This window comes from Syngnathus floridae, chromosome 10 (genome assembly GCF_059516105.1).
Source record: "Syngnathus floridae isolate MCC-2025c chromosome 10, RoL_Sflo_1.0, whole genome shotgun sequence".
In the NCBI taxonomy this organism is placed as follows: Eukaryota; Metazoa; Chordata; class Actinopteri; order Syngnathiformes; family Syngnathidae; genus Syngnathus; species Syngnathus floridae.
The window spans coordinates 2742478-2763596 of record NC_142422.1 but is presented as its reverse complement, the minus strand read 5'-3'; the positions used below and the strand labels follow the sequence as shown (position 1 = coordinate 2763596).

General features: G+C 43.2%; 2 protein-coding genes across 6 annotated transcripts in view; one reads left to right on the top strand and one right to left on the bottom strand.

Moving 5' to 3' along the window:
- Positions 1-14042, top strand: part of kcnn3 (potassium intermediate/small conductance calcium-activated channel, subfamily N, member 3) — a 38901-nt gene extending 24859 nt beyond the window's left edge. For 2 of the 3 annotated variants that reach the window (XM_088387815.1, XM_088387816.1), the window contains 6 exons: positions 593-714; positions 2033-2174; positions 5152-5262; positions 9406-9533; positions 10619-10688; positions 11874-14042. In XM_088387815.1, the coding sequence (XP_088243941.1) occupies positions 593-714; positions 2033-2174; positions 5152-5262; positions 9406-9533; positions 10619-10688; positions 11874-12272 (972 nt within the window). In that variant the 3' untranslated portion in view covers positions 12273-14042. The remainder of the gene's footprint in view (positions 1-592; positions 715-2032; positions 2175-5151; positions 5263-9405; positions 9534-10618; positions 10689-11873) is intronic. The other variant, XM_088387817.1, reaches the window with a different exon arrangement.
- Positions 14043-16918: 2876 nt separating this feature from the next.
- rps27.2 (ribosomal protein S27, isoform 2) lies at positions 16919-20938 on the bottom strand. 3 transcript variants are annotated; one of them, XR_015860992.1, is made up of 6 exons: positions 20872-20938; positions 20352-20460; positions 20119-20229; positions 19079-19225; positions 17907-17999; positions 16919-17642 (listed from the first exon to the last, which is right to left on the bottom strand). XR_015860992.1 is itself a non-coding variant. In XM_088387847.1 (4 exons), the coding sequence occupies exons 1-4, from the start codon at positions 20875-20877 to the stop codon at positions 19197-19199; spliced, it is 255 nt and encodes an 84-aa protein (XP_088243973.1). In that variant the 5' UTR covers positions 20878-20938; the 3' UTR covers positions 18381-19196. The 3 variants fall into 3 exon arrangements, 1 of the variants encoding a protein (XP_088243973.1); XR_015860993.1 differs by lacking the exon at positions 17907-17999; XM_088387847.1 differs by lacking the exons at positions 16919-17642; positions 17907-17999 and having other exon boundaries at positions 18381-19225.
- Between the last annotated feature and the right edge of the window lie 181 nt (positions 20939-21119).

Below are 21119 nucleotides of genomic sequence, written 5' to 3'. Positions count from 1 at the left end.
GACTTCACATGAGTTATTTTTTTTTGCAGAAGCTAAAGAATACATTCCTGTAAGTATTGTCTGTCTTCGTGAGTTGCTGCACCATTTGTGTTCAAATATTTGTTGCTTAAAGAAGCTAGGTACGTAATTTTTTTTTTCAATTATCTTCGTTTTAGTGCTCCCTTGACTAAACCTTTTTTTTATAATGTCTGCTTTTCTCTTACAGCGCTGTTGCAGAAATTAATCACGTCTTTACTAACAAATAAAGATCTAAAGCAAACGTGGAGATAAATTATAGCAAAAATAAAGACGGTATTGGGACTCAGCCAGCTCATATTTTCCTCCCCTCGTATCTCTAAGCAAAATGACTGCATTGTTCACAAGGTCACTCCAAGACACTCCAAGTCATACCATTAAAGCAAATTCATCCACGCCAGCTGCCAAGAAGGACAAAGGCTGCAAGCTGTACATGTCACATTCGATTCATGACACATAGAAATGTAACTGGAGCTTATACGTGGCCGCTTTTCAACTAAAACAACTTCAAATTGACCAATATATTTTGTACAATATTGTGCAGTTGTACTAACAAGCGTGTGGCGATGTGTTGCAGGTGCATTTTAACACGCGCTTTGTAATGAAAACGCTTATGACCATCTGCCCCGGGACGGTGCTCCTGGTCTTCAGCATCTCTCTGTGGATCATCGCTGCCTGGACTGTGCGAGTCTGTGAGAGGTCAGTACTAACACGCGTGTGTGTGTCGCCAGCGTATGTCGCTTGCATCTGATTGGAAGAAAAAAATGAAATACAAACGCAATGTCTCCCAGCTTTGTTGATGAACAAGACTGACATTTTCAATAGCAAACTTTAATAATATTAATAATAATAAGCTTTTTTTATTATTATTATGTATTTAATTATATATGTGCATGTATATATTATGTACTACATATATAAATATATGATATAATTATGTATGTATAATTTCCTCATAGTACTGGCAATTTATTATTTGTATTTTAGCTTGTTTCCTGTGCCGTTGTTCGCTTCAGACAGCATAACGTAGATCTTCACAGCCTAGATGATAATGTCATAGGAGGAGAAAGTTGGTGAGGGGGTGGTTATTATGTAAATGAGCTGCACCGCTCCACAGAGGCAGTTATGGGCCCAAGGCAAACTCGGTCATGGGGCCACATCTGCGTGCTGAAAACATTTTTAACGTTAATGGCCGTCACCACAGTCGGAGTTAGGTCAAACCTTATAACGCTATTAAACAACATTAAATATACTGATTTAATAATGACATTTTCTCCATTAAAAAAAGATTTAACCTGCGTTATGTTTGACCAAGTTTTTTTTTTTGCACAAACCTCTTCTACTCAGAATCAAGTCTGAGAAGATGGAATAGTCCATTGCATGAGTACAGGCGGGCGATCATGATAGATTTTACATCGATGATCGATGATCCGATTTGTTTTTGCAGCCTTGCCACTGCATCAATTTAACTTGTCGTAGGGCAAAAACAAAGCAACACAGAGAATTATTCATGGCTTAATAAGCTTATTTAAATGCATAAATGCCCTGCTGTTGGGAAGTCCTCTTTTGGGTAGCATCCAACTTTAATTGGCATTCCCTCTCCTCTATAAGACCAACTAATGAAGGGGACAAAAGAGGGTTCCAAACTGCGAGCGAGGCGACACTTTGACGACCAGGTCGCAAACGCACTCGAGCAAACATTCCAATCTGTCGTCGACTGTTTTCCGATGAATATTTTTGACAAGACAACATCGTGTCCGATTTGCGCCGGCTCGGTTGCTACGGTAACAGTGTTGGGAGTGTATGCGAGCGTGTGTTTGTGTAGAGAACGCTCATTGGAGCTAAATGAGCCTTGGCTCGACATTGTATTTCATTTCGGGCACGAGCGCCGGGTTTAATCCGAGTTCTCCCATACGCATTTATATTTATTTGCATTGTTATGCATTCATTAACCGGAGTAGTACGCTGTCAAATAAATAAACAACCTCCCCCTCCAAAATATGCATGTGATGTGCAGGTATCATGACTCACAAGATGTGACCAGCAACTTCCTGGGAGCCATGTGGCTGATCTCCATCACGTTCCTGTCCATCGGCTACGGAGACATGGTCCCTCATACTTATTGTGGCAAAGGAGTTTGTCTGCTCACTGGAATCATGGTGGGTACAATGTAATGCTCCGATACTACAGCACTGATACCACTTGACCAAAATTATAATATTGACGGGCGTAGCGTCATAAGATCTGTTTCTGAAGCTTAGTTGAAATGTTTTTTTAAATTTAGGTTTAATCTATGCATCGCCCCCTGGAGGCCGTGATGCACACAACAAAAACAGCACAGTGTGCGCGCTCAGTCCCTTCGGCGCTGTCCTTGCCTCGTTCAAAAGGTCAACAGATTACAGCGCACTTTGTCCCCTCGCCTGACAAATTCTGCTGTTCGTGTAGCACAGAACCACCGCCGCCCCCCCCCCTCGTCGCCGCCCCCGAGCACCCTCTCGAATTAGCCTGCTCCTGCGTGTTTGTTCGTAGGTGCACAAACAAGAGCGAGCCCATTAATGTCCTCATTGCATAATGAAGGTCCCACCTTTCCAGGGTGTCGCATCCTCCCACTCGCTGCTCCTCTCTCGCTTGTTCTCCCGTCCTATCTTTTCCTATTTATCACATTTCACTTCCCTGCCTGTCCATCTCCTCCTCCTCATCGTGACTGCGCTGGGCTCCATGTTTATTTCTCCCCAACGTTTGTCTCTCAGTGTCCCTTTTCAACACTCTGGATGTGAGGATTTTTAAAAATCTGTCCCCCATAAAAAAAAAAGTCTGTTTTGAATGATTCCGCAAGGTCAGGAAAAGGGATGAAGATTGAAATGAAGCATGGAACCTCTGATTGCTTCCCTCAAAGGATTTTTTTTTTTCACAGGGAGACTAATCGAGAGACACGGCACAGTGGGTGCGCTCCTCAATTTGGAATGATGCATTTTTTAATATGTTAGCTAATCGTATTAACGTTCTGAATGACATTTAGTTCTCCAAGCCCGTCAGCTGTCGTTCTCAGGAGCACTTTTTTTTTTTTTACAGAAATGCAAATGCTTTCAAATCCATTTACTTCCAAGTAATTGTAGCCACTTGGTTATACTTTGGGATTTGCAGAGAGAAATTGTCGAGCACAAGTTATTATTTATAAAGAAGACAATTTGGGCTAAGTATAGTGAAATGAAATTTTCCAACACTTATTTTCTCATGATCCCCTTATATACACACCAAAGAAAAGTATCAACTTTAGTTTTTTGCCAAACTTCTTTTGTGTAGTACACTGATTAAAACAATGCAATTAAATCAGCGGGGAGCTTTTGTCAATTAAAACTGAATCTTATTAGCTTGGCAAAGGCTAAACGTTTGATAGCGCTCTCGAGTTGATTGAGCAAACTGTGCAACAGTCACAAAACTAGAATTGAGACTCCCATGCTGGCCTGCATCCTCCACACAGCACTGACACACACACACACACAAACACACACACAGCACGCGCTCTCCTCCCCTGACGCACACAAAACCCCTCATCAGACTTTGCCGAGTGGTTTATTTTCACTGCTCATCAGAGGAGGAGCGTTGGAGTGCGCCAGGGAAAATGGCGTTCGGAGGTGAAGCCCTCGCCATGAAAAACAGGTTACACTTTGGGTGACAGGTTAAGGGAAGGAAAATGGATTCCTTTGAATTATTGTAATGAGTCTGAACGGAGACAAGTCTCACGCTCATTACTATGGCAACCGGGAGAAGATGATGGACTGGAAAAGTGGACTAAATTTAAAACTAGGGTCAGGGTTTCAAACTAGGGTTAAGGTTTCAAACTAGGGCTAGGTTGCTCAAACTAGGGTTTAAAAATAGGGTTAGGGTTTCAAACTAGGTCTTCAAAAATATGAAAAAATAAAAAAAAAAGATTATGAAGATATTTAAAAAGAACAAAGTCGTGTCACACACGCAACTCTGGTGTCAATGATGAAAATTCAACACATATACAAATGTAGCTGATCTTCACAGCCCGGCAAAAATGATCCGATTGACTCCTCGCGGCGTGTAATTGTGGCACAGATGGTAATTCCCCGTTCCCTGACAGGGAGGTGGATGGCTGTGCCGCGAGCGAGCGAGGGGAAACACTCCCAAACAAATCACAGCGGTTCGCTTCACGTCAGTCCGACGACGGAGATTGGATAGGGAAACCCCATCGGAATCCAACAAGACTCCCACGCACTCCGACTCAAACGCACGCCGACAACAACAAGTCTGCATCGAGCAATCGTGCTGATTCGGACCACGGGGCGCAATTGCTTCATGTGGTGCTGCAGCGGCTGCTGTATAAAGTTTACGAAGGCTTTGTCGCTTTCCATCGGCTTCCGTCATGTTTTATTCATGTGGATGAGTGTTGCGACACGTCCGCAAAAGTCTGTTGCGTTTGACTGAACTTGGGCAAAGTTATTTTTGGAAGCAAACTTCTCAGTGCGCTTAGCCCATGCCTCTTTTCTCCTCGTGTTGCAAAGAAGGACGAGGCGCCCGTACATTTTCATTAAACGCGCTTAATCTTAATTCGTTGCTTATCAAGAGATATGTGACCTCATTAACATTGCCTTCCTTCGCCGCCGTCATCCACTTCCTCCAGGATTCATCCTGCCTTTGCCATTTGTATGCACTCTTCACACTCTTTATCTTTGCCCCCCCTCGCTTTCACATCCCCCCCACCATCCCTACTGAAAACAATATCTAATCCGAAGGTTTGTTCCTGCTCAAGCGCCTCCCGTCGGCCGCCGTGTGATTGACACGGCGTAATTAAGATGGGGCGGCGTCTCCACGAAATGACATGATGAAGCGTCAGTCTCCGATGCTTTTTCCAGCGCGCGGTGTCTGTCACATATTTGAGGAATATGGACGGTCGGATCATAGAGCAGATGGATCGGAAGTTAAAATAGACTTGGCTTGCCTGTCGACATGAAGCATTGCCGATATGGAACGGAACTCCCCGACCTAATTCAGTTTCCTCTCTCTCATCACTTCTGTCTTGCTCATGTTTGTGTCCCCCCTCGGGGTCTCAAATTCAAATTAGCAAATGACCCAGTGTTATGCCCCCCCCCCAAAAAAAATGTCTTGCAGGGTGCCGGTTGCACGGCTCTGGTGGTTGCCGTGGTAGCCAGGAAGCTGGAGCTGACCAAGGCCGAGAAACACGTCCACAACTTCATGATGGACACGCAGCTCACCAAGAGGGTTCGTAAAAACGTCTCATTGTGTTTCTTTCAAAGAATCCGACACGTGGAGAAAAAAAATTTCATTGTCTTTGTGAAAAAGTGCAGACCTTCACATAGTATGGATGGTACGCTAAAAGCAGCAATATTAGACATCATTTGAAAGTAATGTCAATTCCGGAAATCTTCTGTGACTCAAATGGACCGTTGCCATCTTAGCCGAGCGAGCGTGAATCGTATCAGTCGGTGAATTCTTCCCTGAGTGATTCTAAGCGTTTGCTCCTCACGGGAATAGCCCGGCATCCGTTTCTCCAAGTTAACGACTAATGTTGAGTCAAGCCACATGAGCGCATACACCTAACCCCCCCCCCATTATCCTAACGGACCGCACACATAAAAGTAACGAGAGGAGGGGCTGAGTAAATGTGTCGAGTAGGCTAAAAGTTGCCGACTGTGGGATGGGCACTTGGAGATCGCTTTCCAACCCACGATGTGTGCACAGAAGTGTTGGATTTTTCAAGCTTTAAAAAAAAAAAAAAAATCGTTATCAGTTTTCAGGTGGAAAAAAAAAGGTGCCGTGGGGGGGGGGAACCTCCTTTGCCCTCGGTAACAACACGCGACAGCGCCGTGTTATTTTACAGAGTGGAAGCAATAAAAGGTTATCTCCTCGGAATTTGCCTCACCAAATGTCTGACTGTCTTTCCATCACTGAGCTTTTTTTTCCTCCCTCCGCCGCCTCGCTTCGGCAAGTGTGACATTTGTCTCTTTTACTGTAAAATCCCGTCCTTCCTTTTCAATGTGATATCTTCTGTTCTTTGCTTTTCTCCCCCTTGCCATTTGGCTTCCCTTTTCTTGCTCTCCGGGCCCTTTTCAATTTTTCATACAATCGAAAGACCCACGTTTTAAAAATAGCGGATGGTATCAAATATGTACGTTACGGCGGGGGGGGGGGGTGATCAATGACTCGATGGACTCAAAAGCGGATGAGACGTTCGCCAAGTTGTCCAACGCGTTTGACAATTTGGGCAGTTTTTGTTTCAATTCTCATGAAATACATTTTTTCTTATTTCTTGAATAAATGCAAGTTTTTTTTTTTTTTTAATGAGCTCTCAGCAGCTTCCGGCATCTGCTGCTGGAGATTAAACAGTGAGCAGACAAAAAAAAAAAAAAAAAAAAAATCCACCCAGAGCCATTTGTAATACATTTGAAGCATCTCTGGGCTTTTTAAGAAATACAAATACTTGCTTTTCCGGCTGGGGTGTAATGACAACCTGATTCCCATTGACCTCTCAAGTATTTTGTTTGCATATTGATTATTATTAATTATTTTATTGCGATCTCAATTAACACACTCCAGGAGTGTTATGTCAAGTGCCGCGGGTGTTTGGGTGTGCTGACATTTCCTCGAAAGAGTTTTTCCGGGTTTACGCGGCGCTAATTGTCTCCTGCCCTCGATTACTGAGCGACTAATGATTGAAGCTGTTGTATGCGCATTGATTTACATTCCTCCGTCATATAGGCGTAACACGAGAACACAATCACTCAAGGCTATGATGATGATGATGAATAATGCAACTATAGACTCCCCCTGACATCCTGTCCATCTTGCGCACGTCGTACATGCACTCCGGGAATTACATCGTGCAATCTACTTTGGCGGCGCGGTGTTCCCTTTTTAATGGATGAACACGAATGGATAGCCAATTAGCGGACACCGTGTCCCGTCAACCATAGTCGCTGCGGGGATGTGTGTCTCGTGGGAAAAAATTATATTCTTTTCTTACTCCATAAAGCATTGTGAGGATGCTCTGTGCAGGAATTGAACATAACACTCATTTGAGGGAAGACTTTGTTTAATGGTGCCGAGAAAGCAAATTACTACTCTGAGCTTGAACACACCGCGGAGATACTCATGGGCACGTATTATCGAGGAGCCGCCATCGTGATCACGGGGGATTGCCCGAAGCAATTGGGAGTCAATATGGCAGCTCTCCTGGAAGATGATTACAAAAAGTAGTTGGACCATTCTTTACTGTAATTACTGTAAAAATGGTTTCCGATCAACTGCAACTCATGGTGACATCACGAGAAGCGCTAATGCGCGCTGAGGCGTAGTCAGCGCTAACGCTCACATTTTTATTCAGTGGAGTGTAATCGGATTTAAGATCTTAATTGATAATAGTTAACGTGAGGTTTTAATTGCTCATGCGAGATCTCGGGAGCTTATGATCAGGGGATGCTTTGAGAATAATTGTCAATTTTTGGCTATGTGAAGCCCTTTGAGACTGTTTGTGATTTAGGGCTATACAAATAAACTTGACTTGACTTGACTTGAATCTCAGGACTAGCATCAAAGGTTCTCTCGGCTTGCTGATGATGCCAGCGAGCTAAGCTAGCACAGTTTCCTCAACTATCCCAATTAAAAGCACCCGCGAGGCACAACTGTCTGCTTTCAAAAAAAATTGTGTGTCATAATGTTCTTTTTTTTCTTGTCAGGCAAAATTTGGCTGCTAGCATAAAACGCCGACAAATTCGTTGCCATTGGGGAGCAAATATGCCGCGATACAACTCGCCGTTTACACCATTAGCCAAATGGGAGCAGGCCATTCCCCTGAGATAGCAGCTGGCTTCCACTCCAAAAGAAAACAACAGCACACATTTGAGGCCCAACGCTTCCCTCCCATCCTGGAGGTGATCGGGAAACTAACTTTTTAATTGCCTGTATGTTCAAACCAAGTCTCAAGAGTGGCCACCCACCAATCAAGTGTGAAATTAGGTGGCCATTTTGTTTCCCCTCATAAGCTACAGACAATATCCGTAAACAATGCATCTTTTTTTCTTTTGGAGCCTGTGTGGACATCAAGTTTTTTTTTTTTTTTTTATTACCTTTTAGGTGTCACTGCGACTTGAAAGATCTCTTTGTTTTCATTTTTGTCCTCTTCACCTCATTCGACACTCCCACACGCAGGTCATTATGGCGGAAAGGGCCAAGTCCGCCATAGTGGTAGTGATGAGCGATTGATTAAACCTTCTCAATCTGGCAAACTCTCAACTCGGCTTGTTGTAACACATTTCCCATGTACCTGACATAAGGTGTGCAACGGAACACATCTTTGACCCAGATGGCACCAACACGGCTCCCCATCAACCAACCATATGCCACCACTATTGCTTCGATAGCTCCTGTTGACTTTCCGGTGTATTCCATAGTCAATATTCAAATTCATCTCAATTGCCCACATACCGCTGAAAAGAAAATGTCCTTGTCGCGTGGGTAAAACGTTGGAAAAAAATGCAGTTGCCCTTGGCAACGTGCTACGGCTGTGGCTCTCAACAACCCCTTTTACGCTATCAGAAAATGTCAGCATTTTTTTCCAGGGTCTCTCTTCTCTATTTCCGACACCAAATTGTCAACCTAGCAATGTTCCACCTTTGATTCAGAGGCGGGACGCCACCTTTTGTACTCGTGGAATGCTACAAAGCAATTGTTCGACAAGTTTTGCCTGGCGCCATTTGCACAATATCCAGTACAGTAGGGACTTCTCCCAAAAAAAAAAACCCTTGAAGTCTCGATTAGGCCTCCTGTATGTTTTTTTGCTTGACTTCCTTGGTGTCATTGTAAATTACGTGTCATGTGTATGTGTGCAGCTTGACTGCAGGGGATGGGTGCTGATTAGCCAAGCTGCCGGGGGTCTTTTGTGCTCCTCGAATTGTGGGAGGGGGGGGTATAATTGCTCTTTGTTGAGCGCTCAGCTTCTCTTTGAAGTCTCTCATTCAATTGGCGTCTTTCTCCAATGGCCGCTTGTCTTCACTTGTCCCCGCTGCAACGCCCCGCTGTTCACCACTTGGCTTTTCTTGTAATTACACGGCAACCTTTTATATGCGTGAGACATGTTCCACATACAGATATGGTGAAAGACCGTGCAATCAGTCCAATATGTTGCTGTTTCCTATTTTTGAGAAATTTGATTTGGACTGGACTTTTATCATAAAGTAGTCAGCAACAAAAAAATGTGTGTGGAATGAATACTAAGAATGAGGACGTCCTTTAAAAAAATTTAATTTTCACATGCATCAAGAAAAAAAAACTGTCGGACAAACCTGTTGCAAGGGTAACCTGTTGCTAATGATCACGTGTGTGTTTGTGCGTTTCGTCTGGGAGCAGATAAAGAACGCGGCGGCCAACGTGCTGAGGGAGACCTGGCTCATCTACAAGCACACCAAACTGATGAAGAAGATCGACCACTCCAGAGTTCGCAAACACCAGCGGAAGTTCCTGCAGGCAATTCACCAGTGAGAGCCCTCACTACTAACACACGCCCACTCACACACACAAACACACACATGCACACTGATGCTACCTTTGAAATCCGTTGCATCCACCCACGACTTCAATGAATCATCGTTCGCTAAAGGTTCATCCAGTCAAATACACTTGTGGCTAATCAACATGCATCTTGCTATTCCAAACACTTTGATCATCATATGTAATCCGCACTGGAAAAAAAACAATGTCGTTGAATTTACTCAATTGATTTTGTTAAGTGGTTGCAGAAAATAAAATCTGATTTTGTAAGAAGACAATTTAAAAAAATAAATAAAAATTAGCCGGATTCAGATTAATTCATTTTCATCAACCACGGCTGGTTATTTTTTTATTATGTGGAATTATGCTAGATACTATAAATCCTTTTCATGATATGATTACTAAAAAGAAAAGAAGAGTTGTACCTGTTATAGTCCATTAATAATTGAAAGAGTTAAAAAATAATTTATATCATTTAAATATTTTATTTTACATCAGAAAAAACAGGGGTGTGTCGACTTTTGATATCCCTTGTAGCATCGCTAAATTAGCATTTCTAACGGTGGTCTTCAACCCAGCTGCAATAATTTCAAAGTGCAGTGACATATAATCAGTCAGCACTCGATTGTAAAGGCCGCATGATTAATTATTCCGAATCACGCTCACAACTTTCCGGTCAAAGTTGTGTTCCGAGAACTCACCGGCACCTATTTATAATTGCCTGGCAAGATTATTTTCTAAAAAAAAAAACTAATTGTATTCCCTTTTGTTCATTTCCCCAAAGGTTTCATTATGTCCAAGGTCTCATCATATTAAATGCCACTCTTATTTATTCCTCCAGAGCTCTGAGTTCCGACAGAGCAGAAATATTTGCTTGTGTGATTTACAAAGCTGTTAGAGAGGGAAAGCACACGCTGTGCCCGAATGTTTGCACACTGGCGTGTCCAGACACGGGGTAGCGACAAAAGGTGACGAGGGGCAAGGTGACCGTGACACAGTCTTGTTCTCGCTTAGCCGCAATTTTGTGCGACTTTCCTTCCATCTCAATGTGTGTGTGTGTCTGTGTGTGTAGATTGCGCAGCGTGAAAATGGAGCAGAGGAAACTCAGCGATCAGGCCAACACGCTGGTGGACCTGTCAAAGGTGAGTGGCGTACCACGGAGCCTCCGTTAATTGTTTCAAAGGGTTCCTTGTGTGCAAATGGTGCCGTCGCCATGACGACCGGCCTGTTTGTCTCTCCTTAGCAACCGCAACGAGTGTTGTGAAGCAGGGATGACTGAGTGGGAATGTGAGGAGAAAGGAGAGGAGTGTTTTTCTTTTTTGTTCTGCGACCGTGTGGGTGTCTGAGTGAGCGTGTGATCTGACATAAGTGTGTGTGTGTGTGTGTGCGTGTGTGTGTCGAACCTTTCATTCTCTGCTTTCTCACAATGTTCCAGAGACTTCCCTCGAGCCTCCTCTTTATTCCTGCATACACTCCATCTCGGACATCCCTCCCTCCCTCCCTCCGACTTACTCACTCCTCTCAGCCAACCTATTTTTACTTCTGCTCCTTCAAACCCCCTTCCAGCGTTGTGTTACAATCAAACGCAACACAATATTGTCCTTTGCACTTTTTGTTTTTGAAAGGATTAGACCTCCCACAAGGCCAAGCAACAATGGCCGCGTGGAAGATTGGTCTCTACTTAGCTTAGCGGCTAGTCAAAGCAGTTGTATCGTGACTAAGGAAGTGGACAACAGTGTTTCTTTGTGAAATTTACTATGAATTTCTCAAAAGGAAACTGTGAAACCCAGGCCCTAGTTTGAAACCATTTTTATTTTTTTACAAAAAAAAACCCCTTGATTTTTATAGTTAGGGGTGAGGGTCAAGGGTCAGAAGTCAAAGGCTAGTGTTCAGGGGTCATCTAAAAATTTACAAAAAGCTTTACTATGTATGGTCTTTTTTTTTTACAAAAAAACTAAGACCCCATTTCAACCCCTTACACTGAGTGCCAAGCAGGGAAGAAATGGGTCCCATTTTTATAGTCTTTGGTATGACCCGGCCGGCGTTAGGGTTAGGGTTCCAGTCTCAGCGCGGACACTCTACCACTCGGCCACTGAGCTGGTAATAAAAAAAAAAACATGAGTCATTAATGAGCAGAGTAGTGTTTTATTGGCTTCATTTTAACCCATCAAGTTGTAAGGATGCATAAATTGATGGCAACACATTTTAATGACGACTGAGTGAGTCTAATGTGGACACAAAAGGCACTTGATATCGATCCTTGAAACGTTCTCGGCGCCTTCCTTCTTCTCGACAAAAATCATCAAGAGTCACCTTTGACCGTTCAGATGCAGAGCGTCATGTACGAGCTCATGTCGGAGCTCAACGACCGCAGCGAGGACCTGGAGCGCCAGATGTTATCCCTGGAGCAACGGGTGGAGCAGCTGACGGCCGGCTTCAACGCCCTGCCGGCGCATCTCTCGGCCACCCTCGGCGCCCAGCACGCCGCCCTGGTGCACCTCCTCCGGGAGAGAGACTCCAGGGATGGGAGGGACGCAGGAGCCGTGGTGCCGCTTTCCCCCGCAGCTTCACTAACCTCCACTGCAGTTACGGCCACACCAGTATCAACTCCAGAAGTTCCTCCTCCTCCTCCTTCTGTCCCCCCACCGTCCGCTTTGGAGCCCCCTTTGCCCGGACCAGAAGGGAGCTCGGAAGTGAGTCCGAACGGCAACACCTCCACCTGCTGAGAGAATTCAGGAGAGGGCAAACGCAAGGAAGCCTACGAGAGTGGGCGCGCTGACAAATGAGCCTCTCAAATTGATGAAGCTGGCCCAACGGGGAGAAATAATGGGAACGGGCGGGAGCGCCGGTGTGAGTGATGACACTTTTTTGGGGGGACTGGGGAGGGCAAGAGAAATTTAGCAAGGAGACTCTAAAGGGTGCGGGGGCAGAGGAAGGGCGTCAAGAGGGTGAGAAATGGCGCTAGGAAGTATAAAAGGAGGAGGAGAAATAACGAGGATTAATTATGTGAACTCTGAAGGGTTGGGGAAAAAAAGAAAAAGCCTTTATCTCTCTTTCTCTCTTTCTCTCTCTCTCTCTCTCTCGCTTTCTCTCTTGTTCTCTCTCTTTCCGTGCCCTTTCATCAGGAATTAATGACCATGACTTTTTATCCTTATGATGTATTTTGTACCAGAATGCTAATTGTGTGATAACGAGCATCCCTTTAACAGAAGGTTAGATCAATATGACTGGAATTTATTGAAAAAAATGAAAAGTGGCACACACACACACACGCACACACACATGCATCACCCCTGCACTAGACACCCCATTGACTTTCACAATGCCCTTAAGATAACACTCGAGCCTCTACTGCCAGTAGTCAATGCACTGTCAATCTGCACAAAGCACTGCCAAGCAATGTAAAAAAAAAAAAAAAAATTCTCCATACTTTGAGAGCCCCATCGCTAATAACGCACTGAACCACACAAACCACTCATCAAGCACATTTCTGCATTGAATTTAATGGAAGTGCCATCCGGAGTTTTGTTGTCATAAAACTAATCAAATATGGATGACAGAGGCGGGATTATAACTTTTTTTTCTTTTTTTTTAGACTCCGGCAAATGACAGCTATCATTTCACGGTTAAACGGTTTGTACTCTATGATTCCTAAAGTCTTTAAGCTTGTGGCAAAATGTGATCGATTTCTATAAATATTCAGATGTGAGCGGCCACAACGTGTCCAAATTTGGGTTACGTCACTTCCGCTTCAATGCATTTTTCTCTACCAACTAACTCAACTGTTATCACGAATGTATGCTTGAACTTGCTTGGTCACATATGTACACGCGCACACGCACGCACACACGTCAACAACCAAAGTGCTCTCTCCTAAATGGACTCCAATAAAAGACAGGGACCGCTACTGCCACCGTGGACAAAACATAACAAGAGACACCGTGGACAATATTTTACCGAGGGAATAACTGTGAAAATCCAGGCACGGACTTGTTAAGAGTGTTGGAGTGGGGGCGCTCCTTACGTCACTTTCAAAACAACAACCCAAGGCGGACTCTGATGAACACAAATCGACCTTATAAAGGATACATGGCCATGAAATAACGATTTAATAACACGCAGAAAGAGAGATGAAGGTAAACTGGAGGAATTATAACAGGGAAAAAAAAGACAAACCTACTCTTGGCCTGACAGAGACAATGTGGGAAAATAGCGACACACTGTGGCCGGACTGCGGATTTACATCAAGTGGGAAAATTATTGTACAGTATGCTGTTCATGAACGGACTAGCTTTGTATCGCTTGGTCTTTTCTACCATTCTGATTCAACTGGGTCCTAGCTAATATTATTACTCTAGTATTCTTCTCATTCGTCATGACAACTATATCTTCTGTACATTCACGATGCGTTGAAGGAACGGTCTGGGTTTGAAATTATTTTGTAATTTTATTTTATCAGAGAGAATTAATAAAGTATATATCTATAACATGACAAATGAGCCAAATTAACTTGTGGCAGTATTGTTTTGCAAACAGTGATCTTTAAGTACAAAGTCTATAAAATGTTTCCATTACGGTGTATGTCGAGTCAGCGTTTAAGGTAGTGTTGTACACGATGCGTAGTTAATATTTAAATACTCGCCACGCCAAAATCCAATATTCCAGAGTCTTTAGAATCAGTTCACCCCCCCGCCCCCCCCCCCCCACACATACACACTGATCCGTTTCTTTATTTTTTTTAGTATTATTTTTTTACTTCAATAACACACACAACGAAGCAATACACCAGACAAAAAACAATCAAGTAAACACACGGTAATGTCGACAACGGCAATGCACACATTTTTCTCTGTATTACAATATCCCGTGGAAATAACCCTTTCTTTTTCAGTTCATATGACTTCAACCAGTAGGTGTCAGTAATGCGCATTGAAGATGGTGCCACCTTGCCGTAAAACAGAACGAAGAAGACAGTGACGTCACTTCCTGTTGACAAACGAGCCACGATTTCCATTTCCCGTTCACCGACTGGACGGATTTGTGAGTAAATAAGTGATTAGAAAGTTATAAATTAGTGAGCGAGTGATTTGTATTTCAAGTTCATCGTGAGAACGGATCAGTGAGGGAACGAATCCCGATTTTCGCGTTTGCGAACGAGTTAATGGCGGAACTGCCTTCCCGTGCATCAACGGATCAGTCAGTGAACGTGTTGCGTCACCTGGCGTGAATTATGTAAGCCAGAATGTCGATTTACGATTTGCCAAGGAAAGAAAGAACCACTCCCTGAAACACCACTTCTTTTATGCACGTTTTCTCCAAGCTAACGGCTAACTTTATTGCATGAAGGGATGCGCCGTTCGTTATGCAACAACGGGGAGATTACGCTTCTCTTTGGGTAATCTTGATTTTATAACACTTATAGTAGTTATTAAATAACCTGTATGCATATATACGCCTAAATATTGTTATCCAATATATCTACTGCAATTTCACATTAGACTGCTGGTTTGAAATGTACTTTTAATATGATGATTTTTTTTTTTTAAATAAACATTTATGTCAAAACTGGTCTGGTGTTTTATTCTTTATATGACAATGTGTTTTACGTTGTTATATGAGTTGGTGTTCCCCAAAATAACAAATGTCGGCATAACAGACAACACCATCAACTGCAATCCAACAAATACAAAATTAAAACATCAATGTCAGCATAACGTGTGTCGGTTGGCATAGCAACAACGCTCGTGAAATGTCGCCAACGAACCTGAAAATGGCGGTGTACCTAATAGAGTGTCCGAATGACGTCACAGATCAAACAGCCAATCAGAACGTTACCCTCGTTAAACACACCTGCGTGAAAAGTTTTAGCTTCTTTCAGGTTCTGCAGTGGCTAAAAGTTTTCACGCAGGTGCAGTTAATGAGGAATCATACGGACACTCCATTAGGTACCTAATGGCGGTGTACCTAATGGAGTGTCCAAGTGATGTCACAGAACAACCAGCCAATCAGAAAGTGACCCTCGTTAAACACACCTGCGTGAAAAGTTTTAGCTTCTTTCAGGTTCTGCAGTGGCTAAAAGTTTTCACGCAGGTGCAGTTAACGAGGGAATCATACGGACACTCCATTAGGTACCTAATGGCGGTGTACCTAATGGAGTGTCCAAGTGACGTCACAGAACAACCAGCCAATCAGAAAGTGACCCTCGTTAAACACACCTGCGTGAAAAGTTTTAGCTTCTTTCAGGTTCTGCAGTGGCTAAAAGTTTTCACGCAGGTGCAGTTAACGAGGGAATCATACGGACACTCCATTAGGTACACCGCCATTTTCAAGTGTACCTAATAACAGGCCACTTGGCGGTGTACCTAATGGAGTGTCCATGTGATTCCCTCGTTAAGTGCAGGTGCGTGAAAACTTTTAGCTTCTTTTGGACGTGAAAGTGGCTAAAAGTTTTCACGCACCTGCACTTAACGAGGGTCAGTTGGAAAACATGTTGGAACGCGGCCCGAGGACTAGAGCTTGAGACCTGTGACCTTTGACCATGATATTTCCCTAATAAAGTGGCCAGTTATTAGGTACACTTGAAAATGGCGGTGTACCTAATGGAGTGTCCGAGTGGTTCCCTCGTTAAGTGCAGGTGCGTGAAAACTTTTAGCTTCTTTTGGACGTGAAAGTGGCTAAAAGTTTTCACGCACCTGCACTTAACGAGGGTCACTTGGAAAACATGTTGGAACGCAGCCCGAGGACTAGAGCTTGAGACCTGTGACCTTTGACCATGATATTTCCCTAATAAAGTGGCCTGTTATTAGGTACACTTGAAAATGGCAGTGTACCTAATGGAGTGTCCGTGTGATTCCCTCGTTAAGTGCAGGTGCGTGAAAACTTTTAGCTCCTTTTGACCGTGAAAGTGGCTAAAAGTTTTCACGCACCTGCACTTAACGAGGGTCACTTGGAAAACATGTTGGAACGCGGCCCCGAGGACTAGAGCTTGACACCTGTGACCTTTGACCATAATATTTCCCTAATAAAGTGGCCTGTTATTAGGTACACTTGAAAATGGCAGTGTACCTAATGGAGTGTCCGTGTGATTCCCTCGTTAAGTGCAGGTGCGTGAAAACTTTTAGCTCCTTTTGACCATGAAAGTGGCTAAAAGTTTTCACGCAGGTGTGTTTAACGAGGGTCACTTTCTGATTGGCTGGTTGATCTGTGACGTCACACGGACACTTTATGCATTTTTGTGTATGTGTCAAGAATGTGTATTTGACTACTTGCTCTTTATTTTGGCGGACACCAACACATATTACACAACGTAAAGCAGTTAACCAAATGTCAGATTTTTGTTTTCATGCCCAAAAAAATAAAATAAAACACCAGACAAGTTTTAACAGGTTTTAATGTTTACTAAAATAATAATAAAAGTAAATTTCAAACCAGTTTGCTCACCGTAGCAGGGACAGACTTTTGTTCCCATCAGTGCAGACGATTACAACATCATCTCCATGGCAACTGCAGCCTCCCACACCGCCCCCCCCCCTCCAGCTTTGTGCAACGGGGACATACCGTTGCTAGTGAGAGCAGAGGTTTTTTTAATTGACCTATTTTTCAGACAGTTTAATCGTCATGAAGGCAAAAGATGATTGGGTGATTTTTTAATGATCCCGCAAGGGAGTTGTGCGCCACTTCCTCCCATGACAGCACTCCTACTGCTGCCACTTCCACTGACACTACCTGGGAGGCCTCAGCAAACCACACACTCACTTCCAAGCACCTTCTCACTGTGCTCTCTCCACATCTGAAGCTCTTTGCTGCCGTATTATGTATGAGAAAAGACTCGTGTAGGTGTTATGCATGCATGCTGGAAGCCCCTGGCCCTGTGGAGGCAGTCAAGGAGTAGACAGACACCCCAGAGTATTTCCACTTGGTGGGCTTTTCCACTTCAAGGCTATTCTGACGCTATTTTTTTTCACCACAATCATTCAAAAGCTCTAATTGTAAGAATAACATTCCTTTACATTGCGTAACTTCTTCGGGAACATGTTGAGTGCTTTTGTTTGATTCTCCTGTTCTACCGGCTGCTGTGCAGATGTGCCAGAAAGGTTCTGGAACAAAAAAAAAAAAGAAGAAAATCATTAGTTGGCTCACCCAAAAACATAAGATACAGATATATTGAAGAACCTGTTTGGTCACACAATTACTCAGAACATGGGGCATGGTTATAAATAATACAGAACATTTTTATTTTCCTTATCGTCTCTCTGCCACGGTGGCTGGCTGTGGAGTTTGCCCATCGTTTACATCCGCCTCCTGGACGCTCATTTTATTTTGGCCCAACACCTGTCGAGTGATGATGAACGACTGTCTACCTTCATCCTTTACGCTCGTGTAAGGTCCTCGCTGACTGGTCGTCCTACGGCAACTGCATGCAAGATGCTGGCAGATAAGGAAAGCTACTCTGCCTGGAGAAAGGAATCAAATTTGAAAGGTGAGATGACTTGACATGACCTGTGTTGTCGTTTGACGTTGATTGATGGAAGGTACGGGAAATGGTGTAAACAAATCCAGATATGCTGTTTTTCCTATAACGAGCGTGTCGCTAGCCAACCACTTACAGTCCACACTGCAAGGCCGGGGGCAAGATTTGTACCCATGAATCATGAATGTTTGTATTATACTGCAGCCCAGGTGGCCAAACAACATTGAGGATTTTAAAAAAAATTCTTGTATTAGACCTCATTAGATGGCAGTTCATTAGCCAGAAAATAAATGACCTCGAATGAACGTCACATCTCAATCGGTGCCGATTTAAACATGCAGCGCACGTAAGAAAACAAGCACTATTAGATTCAACATCAGCCAGCTCTTTATTATTATTATTATTTGGTCACTGAACAGGACAGTAATGATAAATTAAAGTAACATTAAAAACTGCATAAGTGAATAATTTGGTATAAGACTTCAGTCACATGGTTAAAATGGTAAACAGTATAGCCAATAGATGTTTTCTTCTTTTAAATATACATTGCAGCAAATTTCATTTCAGCAGATTTTAAGTTTCTCAAAACTTTACACAGATATCACAAGTATCTAATAGTGTGTTGTAAGCAAGGCCAAATCAAAATCAAGACCGTTTTTCTCTGAATCAACCAGAAAAAAAGGAACCATCATATCAGCCAACAAAAGCCAGACTGCAAACGTCTACTTGAAATCAAATGTTTACATCATCTAAGTGTTGCATTTATTTGTCTTTAATCGTTCAAAGAACATGCTAGGAGCGAGGAATTGCAATCTCCAGGTGGGGCCACCGTGTGTCTCCCTTTCCGGAAAAAGCTTGGAATTATTATTCAGCGGATGATGTTGGGAACGCTCTCAGGCCTTCAATCTGGCTTCATGTTAATTGTTCTGCTAATTTGAACTCTCAATTTAGCGAGGGCACACAAAGCACTTAGGCGATGACAACGATTAAACCTACTGGGCTTAATTTAAAGACCGTGATTAAGTGGCGTCTGGGGGAAGATGTGGCAGAAACAGGCCATACCTCCCCGGGGGAATTGGTGTCATCTGATCTTGTTTTCCTGCGTTGGCCTCCTCGACACCACAGCAGCGGCACTTCATCCAAAACTTTGGGTCGTTCTCAACAGTCGTTTTGATCCGAGTTAGTGTTGTTTCCTCCTGAACGAACAACCTGTGAAGATGAAAACACAGAGAAACATTCGGTTATTAAAAAAACATTTTGCTGGGAGTTTTGACGTCGCATTAGTGTAGCGAATGAATATTGATGCCCACTTCAAATCCCGCAAAATGTGCACATTTATCTCTACGCGCAAACTGTCACAGAATCAATCGATAACAGACACTAATTTCATCTGCCCGATCAGAGTGACAGCTAGACAAATGTCAGGTGCCTCCATATCGTCTACAAAGGCAGCGGTTGCCATGGCAGCAAAACACCGAACAAAAGTAGCCAGGATGCTCCGGTACAAACAAACCGGGCTTCCCGTGCACCCACATTCCGGTGCAGGCGATCCCTTTCACCCCCCTGTAAATGCGGCGTTGTTTGTGCTTGCGGCTAAATGTGTTTGAAATGCATCAGAGATGATGAATTCCCATCACAGCTGCAAGAATCAATGTCTGCCTTAGTTGACACCCAGTTCACGATGGATGCGATGAGAGGGCAACACAAAGGCAATGATTGAAGACTTTTCAAAAGGATTGGGTATGGATCGGCTGTGTCGCGCCGCCTGAACACCAAGTGAAACATTGAAAGCGCCAGGCTGGAGCGAAGATTTGATTCTAAAAGACTTTGTAATGACTCATAGCATCCCCAATCTTGGGATTCTAGTGTGCAAAAACTTTTAAAATGATGAATTGTCAAAAAAAAGAAATGTTGAAAGCTACACATGCAGAAAAATTAAATAAATGAAGCCAATCTTGAACACTAAATTTGCATTTGAGCATTTTTTAAACTGCTGTAAGGACTCCCCCTACAGGGCACAAACGTAATTTGTTTTTTGTAGATGCTTTTAAAATTTTAAGTATGCTTTCATGTGGAGACAATGCCTCTAAAGTGTTGCATACCTTCTGTAAGACGAGCTTTACCTCCCGTAGGCTGGCAGAGGACCGTGGAGCAGCCGACACACAACACCACAGTCTGAGCGTGACTGAACACGGTTGTGATCTTGTAGCAACCTGAAAACATAGTAAAGTAAACCTCAGTTGCAGTTTACTACGCATTAGCATTTAAGATTTGCAAACTAACAATGTGTTTACATAATACATATTTCAAAATAACAGAAACTTCTTTGACAGACCTGGACATTTGACATCCATAAAATAGGAATTTGGGCTCTGGACGAGTCGTTTCTTCTTGTGTCTTCTCTTCTCCTCCTCAGCAGAGGGAAGCAACAAATCCTTTGCGAGCTGCAAATTACAAGTACAAAGAATATGATGTGACGTCACAATAACGACAATAAAGATAAATGCTTATAAACTTCATTTTCGTTTGGAAACACATGGATAATGTTATAAATGTGTGAAATTTATTATTCCTATCAGAATAACGTTTGACTAAAGTTTCAATACTGTCATGTATTATAATATTTTGACGCTCAAAGACATCGAAGCTAACGTCGCTAATCGACAACGTGGGCTGCTTTGTCGGCCACGTGTCTCGCCATATTGCGTTCTTTCTCGGCTCCTTATTTCCGCATTACATGACGATCCGATGCCACCAAAGTAAAACAAATACACACACTCGTGCCGAAATTATTGTTGCAGTTTATACACTTTTAAACGACGAACGACTGCTCGAATAAGCGTAACGGTACTTACGGGCATGTCTGGGCTTGTTTGGACTAACCGGAAGAGGATGCAATGACAGGAAGTTCCCAGTCACGTCACGTGACCTTGAAACAAATCTTTTATTTGAAAAAAATATTTTTTTTCTTGCTGTACTACGATCTTATGTACAATATGTACCCTTTATTTAAATTTAAAATATAAAATAAAATAGAAAATAGAAAATTGAATGACGTACGTCCACGGTGAGATTGCGCCATCGTAGTTTAAAATAGCAACTA

Coding starts and splice junctions, on each gene's coding strand:
- rps27.2 (XM_088387847.1), bottom strand. Junction 20,230..20,351: donor TATGGATGTCAAATGTCCAG/GTCTGTCAAAGA, acceptor CTATGTTTTCAG/GTTGCTACAAGATCACAACC. Junction 19,226..20,118: donor TAAAGCTCGTCTTACAGAAG/GTATGCAACACT, acceptor TCATCTTCACAG/GTTGTTCGTTCAGGAGGAAA.